Below are 19,906 nucleotides of genomic sequence, written 5' to 3' on the forward strand. Positions count from 1 at the left end.
TTTGATTCACATGTAAAAAAGTCTGATTCAAAAAGCACTTGATGAGCACTTAAATGTCCGTGCAATCTTCTCAAAGGTTGGTGTCCTGCTCGACACCCTGGAGCTAATCAGACCCTTTTGACGCTAATGCTCATGCTATTTAATTATTTGGTGTGTGTGTGTGTGTGTGTGTGTGTGTGTGTGTGTGTGTGTGTGTGTGTGTGTGTGTGTGTGTGTGTGTGTGTGTGTGTGTGTGTGTGTGTGTGTGTGTGTGTGTGTGTGTGTGTGTGTGTGTGTGTGTGTGTGTGTGTGGGGGGGGGGGGGGGGGGGGGAGGGGGGCAAGGGAAGGGAAGGGAAGGGAGAAAGAGACATAGGGCCAGGGGGAGGAAAGGTGAGTGGAGATTGAGCCATGGTCCAATCTATTAGCCCTTGATAAGAGGAGGGCACAGGGTTACAGAGGGAGCTGGTGATCTAAAAATCCACTGGCATAGTGGCAGAACAATAGTCTCCATGATTGAGAGCTCCATGAGGCCTTAGAAAGATGAACAGCAGAGCTCGGTAAAGGAGAACGCTTTTCATTAAATAAGATTCCACCGTAGAAGCACTGTGACATCAGGTTCTTTTGATGTCGGTCACCAAGAATCAAAGAGGAAAAAGCCTCTCTCCAGACCCGCTGACATCCAACAGTGTTATTGCGAGAAATCCATTGTGACAGATGCAGAGGTAGAAATTTATATGCCAACTGTCACCCTCAATTTAGCCAGAATGCAACAGAGCCATCACAGATTTCTCCTTTCGAGCGAAAGACCGTCCGTGACCTTTTCCTTGGCTGGGAAAAATCTGGCTCTCTTGCTCTCACTGCCATTAGCTCCTGTTGATTTGTTTTGCAGAGCAACAACAGGTAAAGCAACATTGCTCATGGGGTTGTACAAAGCTGTTCAGAGAGACATAGGGAACCACTAACAAAGTAGAAGAAGACAAGGCAGGGGGCGCCCTTAGCTCAGTTGGTGGGGCGTCCCGATAGTTCCGATAGTTAGCTGCTGCGTGGTAGCTTCTGCTATCAGTGTATGAATTTGTGTGTGTGTGTGAATGTGTACAAAACAATGTAAAGTGCTTTGGGTCTGTGAAAAACCAGGGAAAAGTGCTACAGTATGTAAGTGGAGTCCATTTACCATAGTCATGTCCTTTAACAAAAATACCAAACTTGAAAGTGACGGGTTTGAAAGATGTGGGTACCAAGGAGGCACTGGGGGTTTAATTTAAGATGATGTTGTGATGCTTTATGGGAAATGTAGGCTCCAGTGTTTTGATACCTTGACCCATATTAGGGAAATATACGGATCTTGGTCTTTTGCTTGTTTGATTTTCTGATTAGATTATTTTAAATCAGTGAGCTCCCCAAATGTATGCAAGCACAAACAATACTAAATCACTAAATCATGTTGATTAAGTCAGGGATGAAAATAAGCAGTTGATTGGCTTATATGTGGACACGAGAGTAATTCCTCTATGAATAGGAACATTTGCAGTGAATCATTTCAGCCCGTGTATGTTTAACACTGAAGAACAGTATAAAAAAACCCGGCTAATGTCAGTGTTTGCCCGTTTAGTGATTTTAAGATTGGAAAACATAATGCACACACACACACACACACACACACACACACACACACACACACACACACACACACACACACACACACACACAAGGTGTGTGGGAGAAACTGAGAGGGAAATGGTGTTTGGTCAGTAATTTTCATCCAGTGCTGATAGCGTGTGAGGCCAAACAGTCCATTGATTGGAGAGTATTGAGTCTACGATTCACAAGTCACCTCCAGCTCCCTACTAATGCATCTATTATTGGAACAATTGAGAGAGAGAGTGTGTGTGTGTTCCGGTGGAGGCACACTTGTTATACATGTGAGACACAAAGTTGCATGCTTATGGATTTCAACTTTCTCTCTCGCGCACACACTTGGCGTTGTAATTTGTCCATGTCCCCTTTGCCAGGACACAAGGGTTATCAGGGTCCACTGAAGTCCCTAATAGCTGGTCTGTGGCGCCCGCTGTGTGCGCACGCGGCCGGACTAAAGGTCACATTTATTCCTGGCCTGCTGATGTGGAGAACGGAGCAGTGAATATATTAGACTTCCTCTTTCCTCCTCCGCTCTCCCTTGTGCTCTTCATCACACTTCCCCTTCCATCTTTTGTTTCCTCCTCCTATACCCCAGCAAGGCACTCAGCTTGGGGCAAGAGGAAACCTACTCGTGTCTGGGGCTACATCGACACCCTTACATTAGTTATGAGAATAGAGCTGTGGTCTCTTTTTTCGTGTGTGTAAGTCAGTCAGTGTGTGTGTGTGTGTGTGTGTTTGTGCGCGTAAATGCTGGAATACAGAGTGCTGGGCAGATTAAATCCTTGTCTCATGGTTGTTATTTTTGGAGGCCCTGGTAGCAGCCTAGTGAGGGACTTTGAAACCTTCATGTGCACCTCCAAGCGTTACTATGGAGATGAGTCACTGTACCAACCACACAGGCCGGCCTGTCCTTTACATCAGGATAGAGATAAACATCAGCCCACTGCTCAGCTGTGGCTGATCCACTGCTTCTGACTGAGGCTGACAAAGATACTGAGGAGTTTAGGCTGGAGTAGAGCCAGTATCTGATATTGAACTAGGGTTGCAGAGGGGTGAAAACTTTTCATACAAAATTAAGCTGGGGAATTTTGGAAATATTCAAATGTGGAATTATGCGATTTCAACAGGAAATGGGGGTAATTTTAATTCCAATATCCAAACATAATTATCAACATTTTGTTTTGTATTAGGCAGACATCCATGCGAAATAATCAATTACAAACCTTATATTTCATTTTTAAGTAGAACTTTATAAAGTAATAATTATATTATTCAACAATCAAATATTAATTTGGATTAAAATATCACTCATCCCCCCAATAGTCTAGGGTTCTAGAAATCATCTGTGCATGTGATATAGGAATGCACAGTGCATGTAGGGGGCGTGGCCTCAGTACCCCTAGAGCAAGCAGTGTGAGGAATAGCATAGATATTCTCAAGTGTACTTGCTTGAAATCGGGTTGTTTAAGTCAAGATTACGCTAAAATCTATTTCCTAACTATATTTATAAACACTCCATCCTTCAATTTAGTTAATTCCCAGTTTATTCCCCAAATTCCTACCCTGGCACCGCCCGCCTACATACTTCCGCTCAATTTTCATTTCCCTTCAGTAGTCAGTCTGGGCCCGCGGGATATTCGCCGGTTTCCTCCCTGGCAGATTTGTGGCTGTCCAATCAGCGAAACCGAGGGAGTGGCTGAGAACAATGATGTTGAGGTTGTGCGCCAGTTTCAGTTCAGACACATTAAAAGTCTGTGTTTTGTCTGACCCATTCCCTCCCTACTATTACCCCCACAGCCGTGTCAGATGAGCTCAAGTACTCCTCAGTAGATACCACCGATATGTTATGAATGTTTTATTTGAGCTGACTTCAAGCAGAATGTTCTTACGCTATTCATTTCAATACCATTGCTTTAACAATGTGTCCTCCTCTTGCATAGGGTTCTTGGAATTGTAAATGTTAAATTTGTGCTGAAATGACTCTGAAATCTTTCCTGCAGCTTCATCATCGGCTCATGATTTGAAATATTGAAATGAAACTGCTGATTTGAAGCTCTGAAGAAACGTTCAAAACTATTAATCCGGATATCTTTCCTTCCATTACAATTTTGAGACAATGGTTAAATATTACATTTTTTCTGCAGTCTGGGAGAAAGTCCATTACAGGGTGACTTAAGAGTTGGATTGCCGTGACAGCACGGAATATTTTATATGGGGGAACACTTACTGAATATTTTAGAGAATTCAGAGGAGGTATTCAGCTACTTTGGTTGGAAACTATTCTGACTGGTAACTGGTGTTGACGACAAGTATGAGCCAAAATGACCAAGGAAGTGATGAGGCTTTCTCTTCTTGCTGACAGCAGTATGATGTGGATTTGAAAATGATATGCTGCAGCTGCAATAATACAAATACTACAGTTTACACTATTGTTCACTTGTTATTGTGTTGTTGTCAACATTCAGTAGGTGTGTACCTGTCTGTCTAACATAAAGATATGTAGCTGAAACGCACTGTTATTGCACAGCAGATTGCTTGAATATGTTCCTTGACACATAGTTTAATGCAAAAAAAGCTAGGCAGTGTTTTCCTCCCCTACATTTTTATTGGATTAGTTTCTCCCCTTGGAGTTTTATAATAGCCTCCAAAGAAAAGTATGTTTTAGTGTTATCTGTGAGAACAGATAGCTATCCCTTTGTATAACTTCTGTCAGCTGAAACAAATGAAACCTGATTTGATCAAAGCAGTCCATCTTAAGTAAGGAACAAAACAGAGGCATTAATCCAGCAAGTGTGGCATGAGGGTGTGATCATTTTTTTTTTATCATATCACCGTTTTAGAATGGTTGGTTATTAGTTTTGTGCATATTGCTGTGTGAAGTGTGCGCGTGTATTCTGAAGTAGTTTTTAGTGTTTAGAAGTCTCACTGTGCTATCTCTCCTCTACAGTGGAGCTGCGTCAGGCCATTGTGGCCATGATGAACAGGAAGGACGAACTGGAGGAACAAAACACGTACGTCTGGATATTTTCTCCTTATCTAATGGTCCCAACCCCCCGAAAACACACGCACACACGCACACACACACACACGCACACACACAGGTCAGCACACGCACACAGACATATTCGCATTCAGACTGGCAGAAGATATCGACTGACCTTTCGGGTACAAACCATTTTCTTTTATCCTAAGACAAGATGGCTTTTCTTTTGTGTGTTCTGTATTTAGCACCAAGCCTGGAGACACTGTAATTTACACTAATTTAAAATTGCTGTGAGCGAAATGGTTCTTTTAGCTAACTTCAGTTACTGCAGTTAGCAGTCCCCTCCCTCGTCTCTACGTCACCACATTAATGCACCCCGGTCTTCAAGCAGCGAGTTATCTAGCATCATCTCAGATCCATAAGTGTGATAAAACATGATACAAACCATCAAACAGGACATTGGGAAGGATTTTTAACTGCTCCGCCATTGTAGGCGCATACACATTCAATCCTCTGTTGCTCTCTGCACTGGGAGAGAGACATACCCGTTTGTAGCGTTCTCTCTTCTGATTGGATATCAGGTTGTGGGATCCCAGAAACGTTTATTTGCTGTTTATTTTCACTTTACATGCAGAGTGGGTGACTGAGAGACCTGTGTTATGAAGCGTGCACACTATTTAAGTGATCACTGTATAAATATAGAGCGATTTAACATGCATATTAAAATAAATATATTGCTCACTTCACCTTTAAAGCCACTACGAGTAACATGGCACGTTGGCGGCCCCTTTGGACCAAAGCGGTAGTATTTTTACGACGCCAGCTGTCGTGAAGCTGTTTTCTAGCGCGTGCCGGGCGTGCGAGATTCAAATGATCAGAAAGCAATACACATGTCCGTGTGTTGAAAGTGTGAGGGCACCGGACTCTTTTCGGCTCTGTGAGAGTGGTTAGTGACACAGCATCAACTAATGCCAGTCAGTGCTACACACACCTGATTGCAATGAGTTGATGCAGCAGTGTCTACTACTCTCTCTCACGGAGCTGAAAGATTACGTGTCCTCACAGAAAGCGAATGAACGAGAGACGGCAGTTAGTAGGAACACGATGAGGTAATGTGTTTATGTTGTTCTTTTTTTTCTTTGATGGTTCAGCCCCGTTATCAGTCATTATGACGACAAACAACTGTCTCAAACAAGGCTCCTGCTCCCCTTCCCTCACCTGGAGGGATAGGCTTCTCAAATCTTGTTGCTGCGCCACACTGAAATCTGCGACCAATACGGATATGTGACCATAGAGCCTGCACGAGCGAACCGAAAATCGGACTGGGTGTGCGACCAGACCAAACGCAGTAATAAAAACTATATAAAAACGTCTTTCTTTGCACTGATGGTCTCGTTTGCTGTTAAAGGTAATTTATGATTATGAGAGGAAACATGAGGCTGTTTAAAAGATATTTAAATGTTACTCGGAGCTGCTTTAACAGCTGCAAAAAAGGATTGTAGAGCAAACTGCCAAGACTAGCTCAAGAAGGTGGGTTGTAATGGCCATAAAACAGTGTTATTTTTAAACCCCTTTTTGAGTAATCATAATTAACTGTAAATCTTCTACCTAGCCATATTTTGACGTTTATGATAAACTGTGACTAACACTCGAGGCATTAAAATAGCAGCGATGAAATCACAGATGTGTCGATTAGGTTTATTTATTTACTTATTTTTTAGTCAGTTATAACTGCAATTTAAGAAGCTTAACATTGCTCATCTAATGTAATGTTTTTGATAACAACATTGCCAGCTGTTTAGCAATTTTGGTGCTACGAAACGTGTTGGATTAGATCACTACACAAAAACATGTCTTTTTCTCCTCAGGCAAACATGTGGCATACTTGTAATGCTACTTTCCCACCCTTCTGACAGGTCTCTGCGCAGTCTGCTGGATGGGGAGATGGAGCACTCTGCGGGCCTGAGGCAAGACACAGACCTGCTGAAGAGGAAGCTGGCAGAGCTGGAGGAGAGACACACAGGCAAGGTCCAGGCGCTGGCCAGGTGAGAAAAACGTCTGGGAACATCAGTGGAACGTACATTGATGTTGGCATTGCAGCCCTAGAAACACGGCAGATAAAAAGCTGTACTGTCTTAAGATACTCCCAAAAATAAAACTGACCCTTCAAAGCCACATTAACACAGATGAGAACTGTAACAAAATGAAAGGCAATCGGAGATTGTGAACTTTTTTAAAAATGATGTGGTTATTTATGGCCATCGTTGTCTCTTTTCAGCAAGCAAGGTATTACAGTGCCAAGTGTCTGTTTTAGATAAGAAAATCAAACACGATCATTTGGTGATGTGGTAGTATATCAAAAGTTGAACAAAATATAAGTAGTAGTGTCTTGCAGGTGGGAGGATTCTTTCCAAAGCAAAATGTTGAATTGAAATGACATGACATTGTAAAGCTTGTTTCATTTGTACTGGCCATTAACCTATCAACCCCCTGCAGACATATAGTGTTATACTCTAAATAAAAAAAATAAAAAAGAATGCAGATTTATTTACATGGCCATCCAACACATTTGGATAACATGGTCATAGTGGGAGACTCAGTGGAGTCACTGATGGCATGACTCGACAAGTGAAAACGTCTGTAGTCTAAGATGCGGAGCAAGCTTGTGACCTTTCGTCTTCCCTCCATTGATTTGTCGCACGTATCCACACATTGTAAAACTAAATATTCAGCACACCATGACGTGACGATTGTGTTAAAGCTGAAAAAAGGCTGAAAGACCTTCTTCTCAGGAATAACCATTACCTCACCTAATGGGAAGAGCCTTACCTTGACAGGAAAAGGAACTATATTCGTACAACCATCACTGTTAAGTCTCCACATCAGGTTCAGTACGCTTTTAAAGTTAATGGTTTCAAAGTGTTGGATGATGGATGTCAAAACAACGTAGGGAGGTTTTTTCCCCTTTCAAACCTAAATCACACACACACACACACACACACACACACACACACACACACACACACACACACACACACACACACACACACACACACACACACACACACACACACACACACACACACACACACACACACACACACACACACACACACACACACACACACACACACACACACACACACACACACACACACACACACACACACACACACACACACACACACACACACACACACACACACACACACACACTTACTTCTATCCCCACAATTGGCCACCCACAGGTTCCGTGAAAGTCTATTGCGTCACCTCAGCATCGACAATTGATTGCCTGCATGCCAAAAGTCTTCAGTTGAGCCCTGAGCCCTTTAAATAGAGGATTAGTCATCCCAAAGCCCTGGCAAAGGCTGTGTTCAGATAGTAGCCTCCTACTGTAAGTCAAGCCACCAGCTGGGGTTGATAAGGGACTCAAGTTAATCGCACTGGGACGACTAATACTGATGGGTTTGTAGTTTGGCAAAGGACAGTAAGCGGGTCCTTTTTTTAATATGTGATGATTTTCATCTATATAATGGAGTTGGAATGGCAAAAGTTTAAAAACTAATGGTCACATGTCTGCCTCACTCTCCTCGCAGGTGACACACAGACACACAGAGTGCCCTTCCACGCAAGCAAAAGCACACGCAAAGTCTATTCCATAGTCCGCCGCTTAATCTCAAGTGCTGCTTTTTCCTTCCCTGCCAAATCTGCCTCGATCAATAGCGGCTATAAATACCACTAAAGGAGCAGCTAGAGACTGAATGAGGGCTGGAAGCTGTCAGCATCATTCAGTGAAAGAGGCTACTGGCAACGGTCCCTATGCATCCCACAATTCATTGTGATTAAGGGTGAATTAGGAGTCAGTAAGCCCTGACCATAAAATAAAATGTGACACTGAACAGTAACATCTCAACAGTTGGAAGGAAGGACAGTCGGCTGGCTTGTTGACCGGCAGTGGGGTGTATAGTACTTCAGTGCTGTTGAGCTAATTGAAATATTACTCTCAAGGAAGATTGTTTCATTTGCACTAACTCGCTGAGATATTCAGGTGATTACATTCAGATATCTCCAGCACCAGATGGTCCTTCTGTGTGAGGGAGTTGCCGTCAGTCATCTGCTTATTTTAGTGCTTCTCCTACTGATCATAGTTTTCTAGTGTAGCAGTACCCAGACAAAAGTAAGGCTCGTGTGAGTTTGTTGAGCTCAGGCTGTACGTGGGGGCAGCGGTGGATCTTGTCGCCATAGATAGACTTTGGCTGACGTGGGCTCCGTCAGAGGGGGGTGGGCTACAAAGAGCTGCTCCTCACTTACTGAACTCGGAAATACAGCAGGACCCTTTACTCACACACCCATCCATCCACATATACGATTCAACACTAGCTAGAAATATTCCATTCAAGTATCTAAAAATCTTTATCATACAGCTTCCAATTTAGTTATCGCTCCAAATGATAACACACATGGAGTCAATAGAAAGCTGATAAAATACATGTCCAAAGCAAAAGTGGTGTTTAGTCTGAAAGCGCATATACACAGGTCTGCATACACACACACACACACGCTGTCTTTCCCCGCAACTATTTCTCGTCCCCCTCTTTAGACGTCAGTTGGAAGGCAGAAGGATGGAAGGCTGCCAGTCGAGTGGGCTCGGGCCAGGAAGTGGTACCTCGTCACTGGGAGAGGGGGCGGTTGGACAGGCGGACACACATGCACCCACACACGAGCAATGGGAGCAGATGCCTTTTTCTTAGCTGGCTACTTATCTTGTCTTTTCTCCCAGGCAGTCTGGTGCAGCTGATCTAAGGAGTGCAAGTTGAGGTTTGGTTTAGTTTACTTGTAGGCAGTGTTAAGGCCTCGCTGTTTTCTTTCTTTGGGAAGTCAATTATGTCACTCTGACATCTTTAACAACCCAGTCCTGTGTGTGTGTGTGTGTGTGTGTGTGTGTGTGTGTGTGTGTGTGTGTGTGTGTGTGTGTGTGTGTGTGTGTGTGTGTGTGTGTGTGTGTGTGTGTGTGTGTGTGTGTGTGTGTGTGTGTGTGTGTGTGTGTGTGTGTGTGTGTGTGTGTGTGTGTGTGTGTGTGTGTGTGTGTGTGTGTGTGTGTGTGTGTGTGTGTGTGTGTGTGTGTGTGTGGTGTTTACCCAGCTCTGGGGCATTGATCCTTTGGAAGTGTGACACTAGAGTGTATAATTGAAGTTTCTTCTTTCTTTCAGTGAGGCTGAGCAGTAAATTATACTCAGGAGCATTACCCAGCATTTGAGCTGTCTGTCTCTGAAGGGGTCTTTGTACCTCTCGTTTTTCTTCTCCAAACAAAAACAGATTGTACTTGGAGAAAAGAAAACAGCCAATTAAGCTGTGTTTATTGCACTCCTAAATGACAGGAATAATAAAGGAAGGGGGATACAAGAGAGAGAAACTCACCCCAGGGGCTTCAGCTCAACCTCAGTGATGACTTGAGTATAGTTTAAGCTTTCCTCTTGGGACACTTTGTTGCTCGGTCTTCAAAAGAAGAGATGAACCTACACCCTTTCTCTGTTTCTAATAATTCTCCTACAACATTCACTATTAAAAACACACTCATATTTTTTTTAAGAATGATCTTTCTTCTCTCTCTCTTTCCCACAACATATATAATATATAATAATTTTTTAAATCCCTCAAACGTACACTATTTCCCACTCGTTCACCATCTCCTTAGTAAACATAACATGCACACAGCCTTTTTTTCCCCCCTCACTGTCCATTTCATCCAGTTTGAATTTTAGACCCTCACATGGAAGAAGATGGGATGACTTCAAAAGTTCTATTAAGCAATGTAATATCCTCTCAGTAGACACTCACGCTAACAGTATTTCTGGGTCAGACTGTAGCCCTTAATGAGAAAGAAGTGGCTCGTGGCTGGTCCCATATCAGTTGGACCCGAGGATGCAGTTTTCACTACAGAGATGCCTAGCAGTGTTTCCCCTAGAATTTTTTTTAGGCCCGGTGGTAAGAGCTGATAAAGAGTATGCGCGCCGCGTGCGTACCAAATTTCTAGAAGAAATTGACCAAAACGAACCCCATTTGGGATGAGCCTCTTTTGACAGCCCGTTAAAAATTAGGGCATAGGGTTATACTTCACATTCAGTACGTTTGTACATGTGGTGTTTCTCACAGGATTTTTAGATCCTGCTGGGTGAGAATGGACCTTCTAGGGGGATCTGGGGGCATGCCCCAGCAGAAGAAAACCTTATCCTTTTAAAGTTAAATACATCAATCTGGTGCACTTTGAGAGGCAAAATCTGATTAATTCTGTGCTCTGTAAACAACTGCCTATAACTATTTTCTGTAATGATTTGGAGACACAAGCCATGTAAACTATTGAAGAAAAACACGTGGATTTCACTAAACACTAAGAAACACTAATATAGACAGGTCCTGTCTAGTACTCATTTCTGGAATAATCTGAATCACCTCACCTTGAAGCTAGCCTACTGAAAAAAAAAATATTTATTTTTTATGCAAATAGCCTTGTTGAAAATAAATAAATTAACATAGGCTAATCATGATGTGTAGCCTATCAACATGTGTGCTACATAAGGCAACTTCCCTATTCCGACCATTGTATTTCATCTTGCCTATTTCTCAATTTAAAACATAAAAATAAAGTAGGCCTAGCATTGAAAATACAAAATAATAAAGCTTGTAGGCCTACTATGGCCTGCTGTTTTCAAGATAACTTAACAGTTAAAACAATAAATTAATTAATATGTCCCCTGAAAATAAATGAATGCTTTTCTGAGAAGAATGCCAAAGGCAGTAGCAGTGTGGCACTTCTGTAAACTTACTGAAACGAGTGCATGCCGTTTTTTCAGCGCTATCTCTGCTGTTGATACAGATTGGTTGTGTTGCCACGGCGACGTAGCGATTTTAACTTTCAAAGTTTTGCTCAGCACTTTTTCCTGTTCAACGTCCCTGTTACTGAGTCCTTAATATCTCCATGGAGCAGGCGCTGGGTTTATTTTCGCCACTAGTTCAACGTTTGCTTGCTAGTCATGCTCCTGCTCATTGGCTTCCGTGCATGGACATATAGCCTAAAGATTCCGTGTCTAACAAGTGCGCACCGAATGCACACGCGCATTGTGCCACGCGCAGAACACATACACACACACAGACACACAGATCAGCTGATGGGATGATCAGACGAGAGGTTGTAAAGACAGGCGCACACGAGGGGTAGACCGACAGTGCCGCGCAGACGCTCGCAAATGATTATTTTACGGAATCAATTAGAAAAAAAATAAAAAATAAATTAAGTCAGGCTGCTGTTGGCCTGGCGGGGGGTCCCGTTGGCCTGGCGGGCCCGCCAGGCCTGTATAATGGTAGGGGAAACACTGCCTAGCAAGGACTTCACTTTGGACACACTAGCTCAGGGGTGTCAAACTCTGGCCCGCGGGATCTAGCCTATGCCCCGTATGTACGCAGGTTATATACCTAGATATGTTGTTTGAGTTTTGGATTAAAAAGAAGGCATGTCAGTAAGCGACATGTCTGGCCCTTCGTGTGATTATCATGTCGTAATTCGGCCCTTTGTGAAAATGAGTTTGACACCCCTGCACTAGCTTAAAACTTTACTGCCCTTTAAAGCAGAGCAGCAGACACTAGGAGTTTCAGATGAGTTTCAAACACGCCCCATATCCAGCTGTTCACTAGAAGCAAGGCATGGAACTCCAGTTTCTTTCTTCAGTTTTGGTGGGGCTTTGTAGTTTAGTTAAAGCCCCTATCTCACTGGGCTGCGACTGTTTGCGACAAGTTGGAGACTGCATTCGCGAGGGAGTCTCTAAACTGTCTCCAAACGTTCGCGGAGGTCTCAATTTCCTCGCATTAGTCGCAGAGCCGCGCAGTCCTGTCGCATGAATTTTGAACATGTTCAAAAAAAGTGTGCGACAAATCTAGTCTCAAAATAGTCTCAGAGTAGTCGCATGTGTCTCAAACGCGTTGCAAACCCTTCTCAATTTAGTCTCCGCGAGTCAGAAAGTGCGAGCAATGTCAGACAACTTTACGAGGGGTTGGCGACATATGAAACTAAATTGTGACTAATTTGAGACAAAAATGAGACTGACATTCCGTTCGTGCGACGCTCGCCAGACGTTCGCGAGACATAAATGCGACCTCCTGGCAAGTGTTTGGCAGGACATTTGCAAACGTGTCGTGAGGAACCAACTCAGTGAGACTGCAAGTGAAAATTGTCGCTAATTCGCATATTTTGTCGCAATTTTGTGTCTCCAACTTGTCGCACACTGTCGCAGCCCAGTGAGATAGGGGCTTAAGTCATTCATGTTTGTTTCTGTATTCCTGGGTGTCTGAATAATGGTTCTCCACTTAACTCAGTTTGTAATGATGGACGGACACGCCAGAGGGATTGCAGCCTAAGTGGGTATTTCATAGTGCACGGCCATTCAAATATATGGACACAGTATGAAGACTGTATACGGTCCAAATGTTTAGACCAAAATATAGCGTCAGAACTGTGTTTCCGCTTCTGCGTACAACTAATGAGGCAACTATCTTTTTAACCAGACACTTGCATGATGCTCATAGTAGTAGTGCTAAGAAATGTACCGGTTGTCAATTTGTGGTTCTCTAACTGGGGTTCAGGTAGCCTGGCATTCCCAGACCTGCCACTAGGCGCTGGCAAATTAAATTAGCTGCGTGTGTTGGTCTGGACACGCTCCGTTGAAGCTTTATCAAGAAGCCAGAAATCTGGATGGTGGTTTCAATTGGTTCTATCTAATATGGGCGCGCCAGAGCCCTTTTATATGGTGCTCTGGGGAGGACGTAACCGGATGACGACAGTGACGTGCATGCGACGTCGAAGCCGTGATAGTAAACATCAAATATGGCTGCAGATATGCTGTGTGAGTTTGAGACTGCTTTGGCCTCGACCCTTAACGATTTGGAAGACGGCACTCAAATCTTTCATTAGCAAGTAAGTGGAATGTTCTATTTTGCCGACCGACAACGGCAAACGTTTAATTTAACAGTTTAACAGCTGTTCGCTAAACGAAAGGGGCTTACGTCGCCTTGTGCATTGCTCTGATTGGTTGTAGTGCCATCCAACTGCGTGCAGTGGCATTTGAAATGCACGAGTAGGAGCTGCCCCTTGAGTTGGAAATTACTAATGATCGTGGCCAGACCCTCTATCGTTCAAGATATCAGGGTCTGGATTTCCAGGCTAGGGTTCAGGGCCATCAACTGACCAAACGATAAATTGATAAATGTCAAATTTAAGAGGGGGAAAAGGGGATATTGTATGTAGCGCCAAGGCATGCCTTTTCTTCCAACAATAAATGGAAACATGGAAGAAGATACACGGAAGAAGCAGTAGGAAAGAATGACTGATGATGTGCTGTAGAGTTTTGTCATCCGTAATTGAGTTTTTTTTTCACATGGGCATAGTCAATACACCCCTTGTTTGATTTACCATTGAGGGAAGCTGCTCAAAAGCAGGACAGAGAGTGTGTATTTTACTCATCTAGGTCTTGTTATATCCGTCTGTTCTGAAATTGGATTTGATAATGCAGTTTGCAGGTGAGGATGTTTTTCTGAGCGATGTTCCCTCATATGTCCCTTTCCATTTCCCTCAAGACTGCTTACATTATAGGTGCACGTCCTTACACTGGTCTTATTTACATCTGTGTAAAAGGATTTAGTTTCCTACATGTGTGTATTTTTCAATCATAATGATGCAGAGCATGTTGGCTTCTGAATAATGTATGAGGGAATCTTTTCATACCAGTGGCAAGAAGCAATACACATGGTTAAACATAGGGCTACCCCACTGTACATTTATTGTCGTTAGAACTTTTGCAATTTCAAATGTGTCCGTAGACAATGGATCACAGGCATTCTTTCAAGTTAGAAAGGGCTCACAGTAGATGCCAGCTGGTGATGATGTAATGATGGCACAGTTTACACTACATTTTCAGCATAGATTGAGATGAACATGTTGGATCAATAGCCCTTTCAACCATGGTGTATTGTTCTATAGGGTACTGAATTTTTTTCCATAAGTAAAACGTAGTTCCAAAGCACTATTGTACTATCTGTCCATCGATTGTCAGCCCTAATGGTAACCCTGAGGGTTTTCTGAAAGTACATTTTTTAGCATGACCGTCAAGTATCCATGTCGGCTCATTCACAAATTTTGTCAAATGCTGTAATCTGCCTGCTGGTGTAAAAAAAAACACACACACAAGACTCATTCTCAGTAAAATGAGACTCATTTGAATGTCTGCTTATCTCCCGGCACACACACACACACACACACACACACACACACACACACACACACACACACACACACACACACACACACACACACACACACACACACACACACACACACACACACACACACACACACACACACACACACACACACACACACACACACACACAGACACACACAGACACAGACACAGACACAGACACACACAGAGCTATAATTGAATCAGGCTGGAACAGTGCCCGTGCTGCGGGTGGCTCTGATAACGACGCCTGGACGGCTCCTCGGAGAGCTCGTCGTGTGAATTGAGGAGGGTCTCCTGGCAGGCGGCTCTTTTGTTGGTGGGGGATGAGCGCTGATAAGCAGGGCACCAAGAATCACCCGTAGAGAATGAGGGGTTATGGTGGCGTTGGAGCAAGACAAAGGCTGTTAAATTTAACTGCCAAGGGCATAAAGCCGCACTCCAACACTGATTGATTTCCTTCCCAAAGTCGATGGTGTTCAACCTGTTACGGCTTGTTAAGTGACTGTGTCTGTCTTTCATTTCTTTATCGCTTTGAATTTGTGTCTGCATGCTCATCCCCAGTCCAACACACACACACACACACACACACACACACACACACACACACACACACACACACACACACACACACACACACACACACACACACACACACACACACACACACACCGTTTACACCTGTCATTAACCTACGTCTTCTTCACAGACTGGGTCTTTATCTGATGTAGCTGGATTATATTTACGAGCGCTCTTGACACCTGAAATTGAGTTTTGCCCTTGTTTGCTAAAAGCCGGTCAGAATACACACTGCTGCCTCTTTTAGTATTAACACGGAGGGAGACATAGAAGAAGACCTGATCATAGAGAAGTTTCTCAGATACTGTACGTCCATGGGTCGTCTTACAGCCTGCTGATTTTGAGATAAGCATTATCCGGTAGATAAAGTTTCTTTATGTGGTTGAGAGTTAGCGGTGCTGCATTTTATTACAGCTTCCAAGATGATATTGTATTGTCTCCTTCCCTTTTATTTCTTCTGCTATGAGTTTATATTGTTAGTTTTATTTCCTGACTGCCTTCTGTACTGATTTATTCTCATGGTTTTGTAACATGTGGTGCTCGTGGAGTTTCTACAAACTATCTACAATTGGCTTAATATTTGAATGACCAACCACATGTGCCCTCTGTTGGATGTCTGTATAAGATCTGGCTTACCTTTTTTTTTTTAACATTTGCCATGATGGAAGTCTTGTGATGTGTGGACTTTTAGCTTAACATTGCTCAAATGCTGAATATTGCATTCCAAATACATGAGAATGAATTGCTGTTATAATTCAGTCCAGTCCTGAAGAATGCTTTTTTATTTTATTTATTTATTTTTTATTACAAATGTTTAAGAAAAGGCCAATAAGACGGGCCTAGGGTATATAAAATATTTTTCATATGGAACTTGCTTTGTGGACGAGGGCAACGCCTTTACGCGTAGAAAATCTGATTAGCCTCTCACCGTCAGAAGTTCATGTTGATGTTAGCTGTCTCAGAGCTACCTGTCGGCCTGCTGCTTGTGCTGCGGGAGCGTTGAGATGCTAGTCAAATCCAATCCCTGTAAAAATGTGTTTGGGTCTGACCACCCGGATTAGATTCCAAATGTTTTTGTTGTCATCGTGCCTCAGGTGACGAGGTGTCACGACAAGTTTCACACCGTCTCCCTCCACCACATGCTGTCAAAACAAACAGAGCAAACAGCTCCCCCTGTCACTGGCTCGGTGAAGCCCACACAGTTGTCGAACCAAATATGAACCCTTTCTCTCTCTGTGCATGGTAGCAACTTTACTCTTTTTCCTCATCATCAAATCATTATGTATAGTCTAAAAGCACACACTTTATGAATTGCCAGCAAGGATATTCAACATAAAATAAAGTCTGAAATGCTTGCATGTAATGTGTTGTAGGCCAAGCCTGCCTTCTTTTATTGTTCTGTGGTTTTGAGCTGTGCGTGCGTGTGTGTGTGTTTGTGCAGGGAGAATGAGGTCCTGAAGGTCCAGTTGAAGAAGTATGTGGGGGCGGTGCAGATGCTGAAGAGAGAGGGGAGCCAGGGCAATGACGGTAAACACACACACACACACACACACACACACACACACACACACACACACACACACACACACACACACACACACTATATTAGATTTCATATCTGTGTCCCAGTCCATCTATTTTGCTCTCAAACATAAACACTCATAGATGCACACACACACACAAAGAAAATAAGGTCATCAGTTTCTTCAATATCTAAGATCATTTCTCAGGGGCTCCGATGACTAACCTTTACTTTTCATGGCATGAAGCTCTGTCGATCACAGTGAACCTCCCTTCACTCTCCCCGTTTTTTGTTTTTGGGTTTATAGGATAACTTTGACTTTGTCTTCCCGTTGCCGAGGGGATGTAAGCGCCGCGGTGCTCTGTGCAAAGACTGGCGAGATAAGCCCCCATGCTGTATCAAAGGCAAATAAAATGAACATGGCGGATTATAGGGGGGCCACATAATGGTTAATTGTGTTTTGGGGGATAGAAGGCAGAACGGTTATCTGTGTCACCCCGAGGGGGTTTACGGGTTTGTCACTTTTATCGAATGCTTTTGTGAAACGGAGAGGTAAAGAGATGTGTACAGCTTTGTTATATCAAGCTGATGATGTTACCTTTTCCCTAAAGTGGCCATTAGAACACATAATGATTGTAGTCCTTTTTTAATGTAAAAGGCATACATCTAGCTGGGAGTGATTCAGTCATCATGTTCTCATAAAATGATTAATTTAGGCAGCAGCAAAAATATGAGGGAATATTCCATATTGCTGCTCAACAGTGATCGTCTTATCACCCAACACTGCAGTGATGCTTTGCCATATGTGGGGTTTTGTTTCAACTGGTCTGACCACTTTGACTGCTCATGTGGTTCCAGCATTTACCTTCATGAATACATTGTTATGTCCAAATGATAGGAGTTATGGGCAGAACCACTTAAACAAGTCTCTAAGTTGTATGCAATTGAATTTTCCCTTTTCACAAGCGCATTCACTAACAAGCAAATCTCCAAGAAGTTTGTGTTTTCCTTGGAGACAAACTAAACAGCTGGATCCCCCGCTGACTGCACACTATTGTGATCGTTTTTTTTTATGGAAGAAGAAATTATTTAAGATGTTCTTGTTTTTCGAGTTCAAACTGTCAAATAACGAGGCCAGGTGCGTTGACAACCTCCATGAGGAAATGGAGCTTTCACATTTTCCTCCCCCCATTACTGTGTCACACCTGCAGCCTGCTGACACTGGAAATGATTGGTCGGACAAGCTCGCAATTCTCCTCACACATGAAAAAGCGACATTATATTATGAGGAAAAAGCCATCGCTCTCAGCTCGGGCCGCACTGTCTTTGACAAACCTCGGTGCTTGTCTATTCAGTTTCCTGTTTGTCTATGTTGCCCTCCTCGTTTCGCCGCCACTCATTATCTCTCCGGCTCATGTTGACTTTTCCCTCTCCCATCATTTGTAACCTTTATTTCTCCCTTTTCACCCCTCCTTCATCCCTCTTGTTTTCCCCTCTCTCCTTCCAAAACCCCCCTCCCTCACTCCCTCACCCTTCACCCCGACAGGCGTAGTAATTTCCCCTCCACAGCGGTGTCTAAATGATTTCATCCTCCCTCTCCTCTGTCTTCTCCTGCTAACGATGTGCCTCGTTCCATCATACTTTGATGTCGACTACCACAGTCTGCTGAAATCAGCGTGTGTGTGTGTGTGTATGTGTGTGACTGTGTGTGTGTGTGTGTGTGTGTGTGTGTGTGTGTGTGTGTGTGTGTGTGTGTGTGTGTGTGTGTGTGTGTGTGTGTGTGTGTGTGTGTGTGTGTGTGTGTGTGTGTGTGTGTGTGTGTGTGTGTGTGTGTGTGTGTGTGTGTGTGTGTGTGTGTGTTTCGGGGTTGTAGAAGGAGGAATAATGTTTGAGCAGTTTAGGGGGAGAAAAAAATCGGGTAAAAAAGAAGAAGAAAAAAATCCCGGCGAGGATGAATTGATACAGAAGCGCTGGTTTTTCATGTGCTGTCAGCATGCTTCCCCATGATCAGCACGCTGCCTCTTTGAAAGCCCTCCTGTCTAATGATAGTGCTGCAGACGGGATCTCTCCAACGCTCCCCGGGCGCCGTCAGCCCCACTGACATCCCACAAAAGACGCAGCTCCTTTCTACTGTTTCTGAGGAGTGACAATTATTTTTTTTCCAGCATGATGCCGTTTGTTTTGGGGGGGAATTCCCCCTGCTCTACTCATACTTGCATGTGAAGGAATTATATGCTTGTTCTTCTTTACATGAATGCCAAATACCCATTCTGTTCAAATGTGTGTCACACGCATGAATCCCCTTAAAGAAATCTGCATACGCCGCCATAGTAGACGACGTCGAGGAGGCACATTTACTTCATATGTCACGTTGGCGCATCTCCAATTTCTGTTACGTCAAAGTGAGTTGCATTTTTAAGTGCCCTAGATAGGTGTGTATGAACTTCAATCTGTTCTTGTGTGTGTGCATTAGTACGTGTGTACGTCATTAGTAGAAGCCATTAGCCCAAACCCCAGAGGACTTGTAGTAAAGCATCAACAGTCATGTTTACTGTAAGGCAAAGTAAGATGAAGAGAAGCCTCCAGGGAGAGGCACAGAGCAGCACATGTACAGTTATCACACACACACACACACACACACACACACACACACACACACACACACACACACACACACACACACACACACACACACACACACACACACACACACACACACACACACACACACACACACACACACACTAACCCAGTTTGTATTCCATTCCCCTGGCTCTTAAGGACCCTTGAACGTTTGCACAGACTTAATACGTCCGCACATGTTTTTATGAAAATAAATTGTTGGCCTTGTTTGTTTTGTTTTGGTACCACATAGATGTAAGTCCTCTGAACACCTGCGGTACAGATGGTAGGAGGAG

The 19,906-nt window shown here is 43.5% G+C and overlaps 1 protein-coding gene across 1 annotated transcript in view; it reads left to right on the forward strand.

The window, feature by feature from the left end:
- Positions 1-19,906, forward strand: part of snx29 (sorting nexin 29) — a gene marked incomplete at its 3' end in the record, with an annotated part of 124,807 nt that overhangs the window by 17,353 nt on the left and 87,548 nt on the right. Inside the window, exons 12-14 of the mRNA XM_080048996.1 lie at positions 4,563-4,626; positions 6,515-6,643; positions 16,908-16,993. Of these exons, the coding sequence (XP_079905122.1) occupies positions 4,563-4,626; positions 6,515-6,643; positions 16,908-16,993 (279 nt within the window). The remainder of the gene's footprint in view (positions 1-4,562; positions 4,627-6,514; positions 6,644-16,907; positions 16,994-19,906) is intronic.

This window comes from Ammodytes marinus (genome assembly GCF_949987685.1).
Source record: "Ammodytes marinus genome assembly, chromosome: 20".
In the NCBI taxonomy this organism is placed as follows: Eukaryota; Metazoa; Chordata; class Actinopteri; order Uranoscopiformes; family Ammodytidae; genus Ammodytes; species Ammodytes marinus.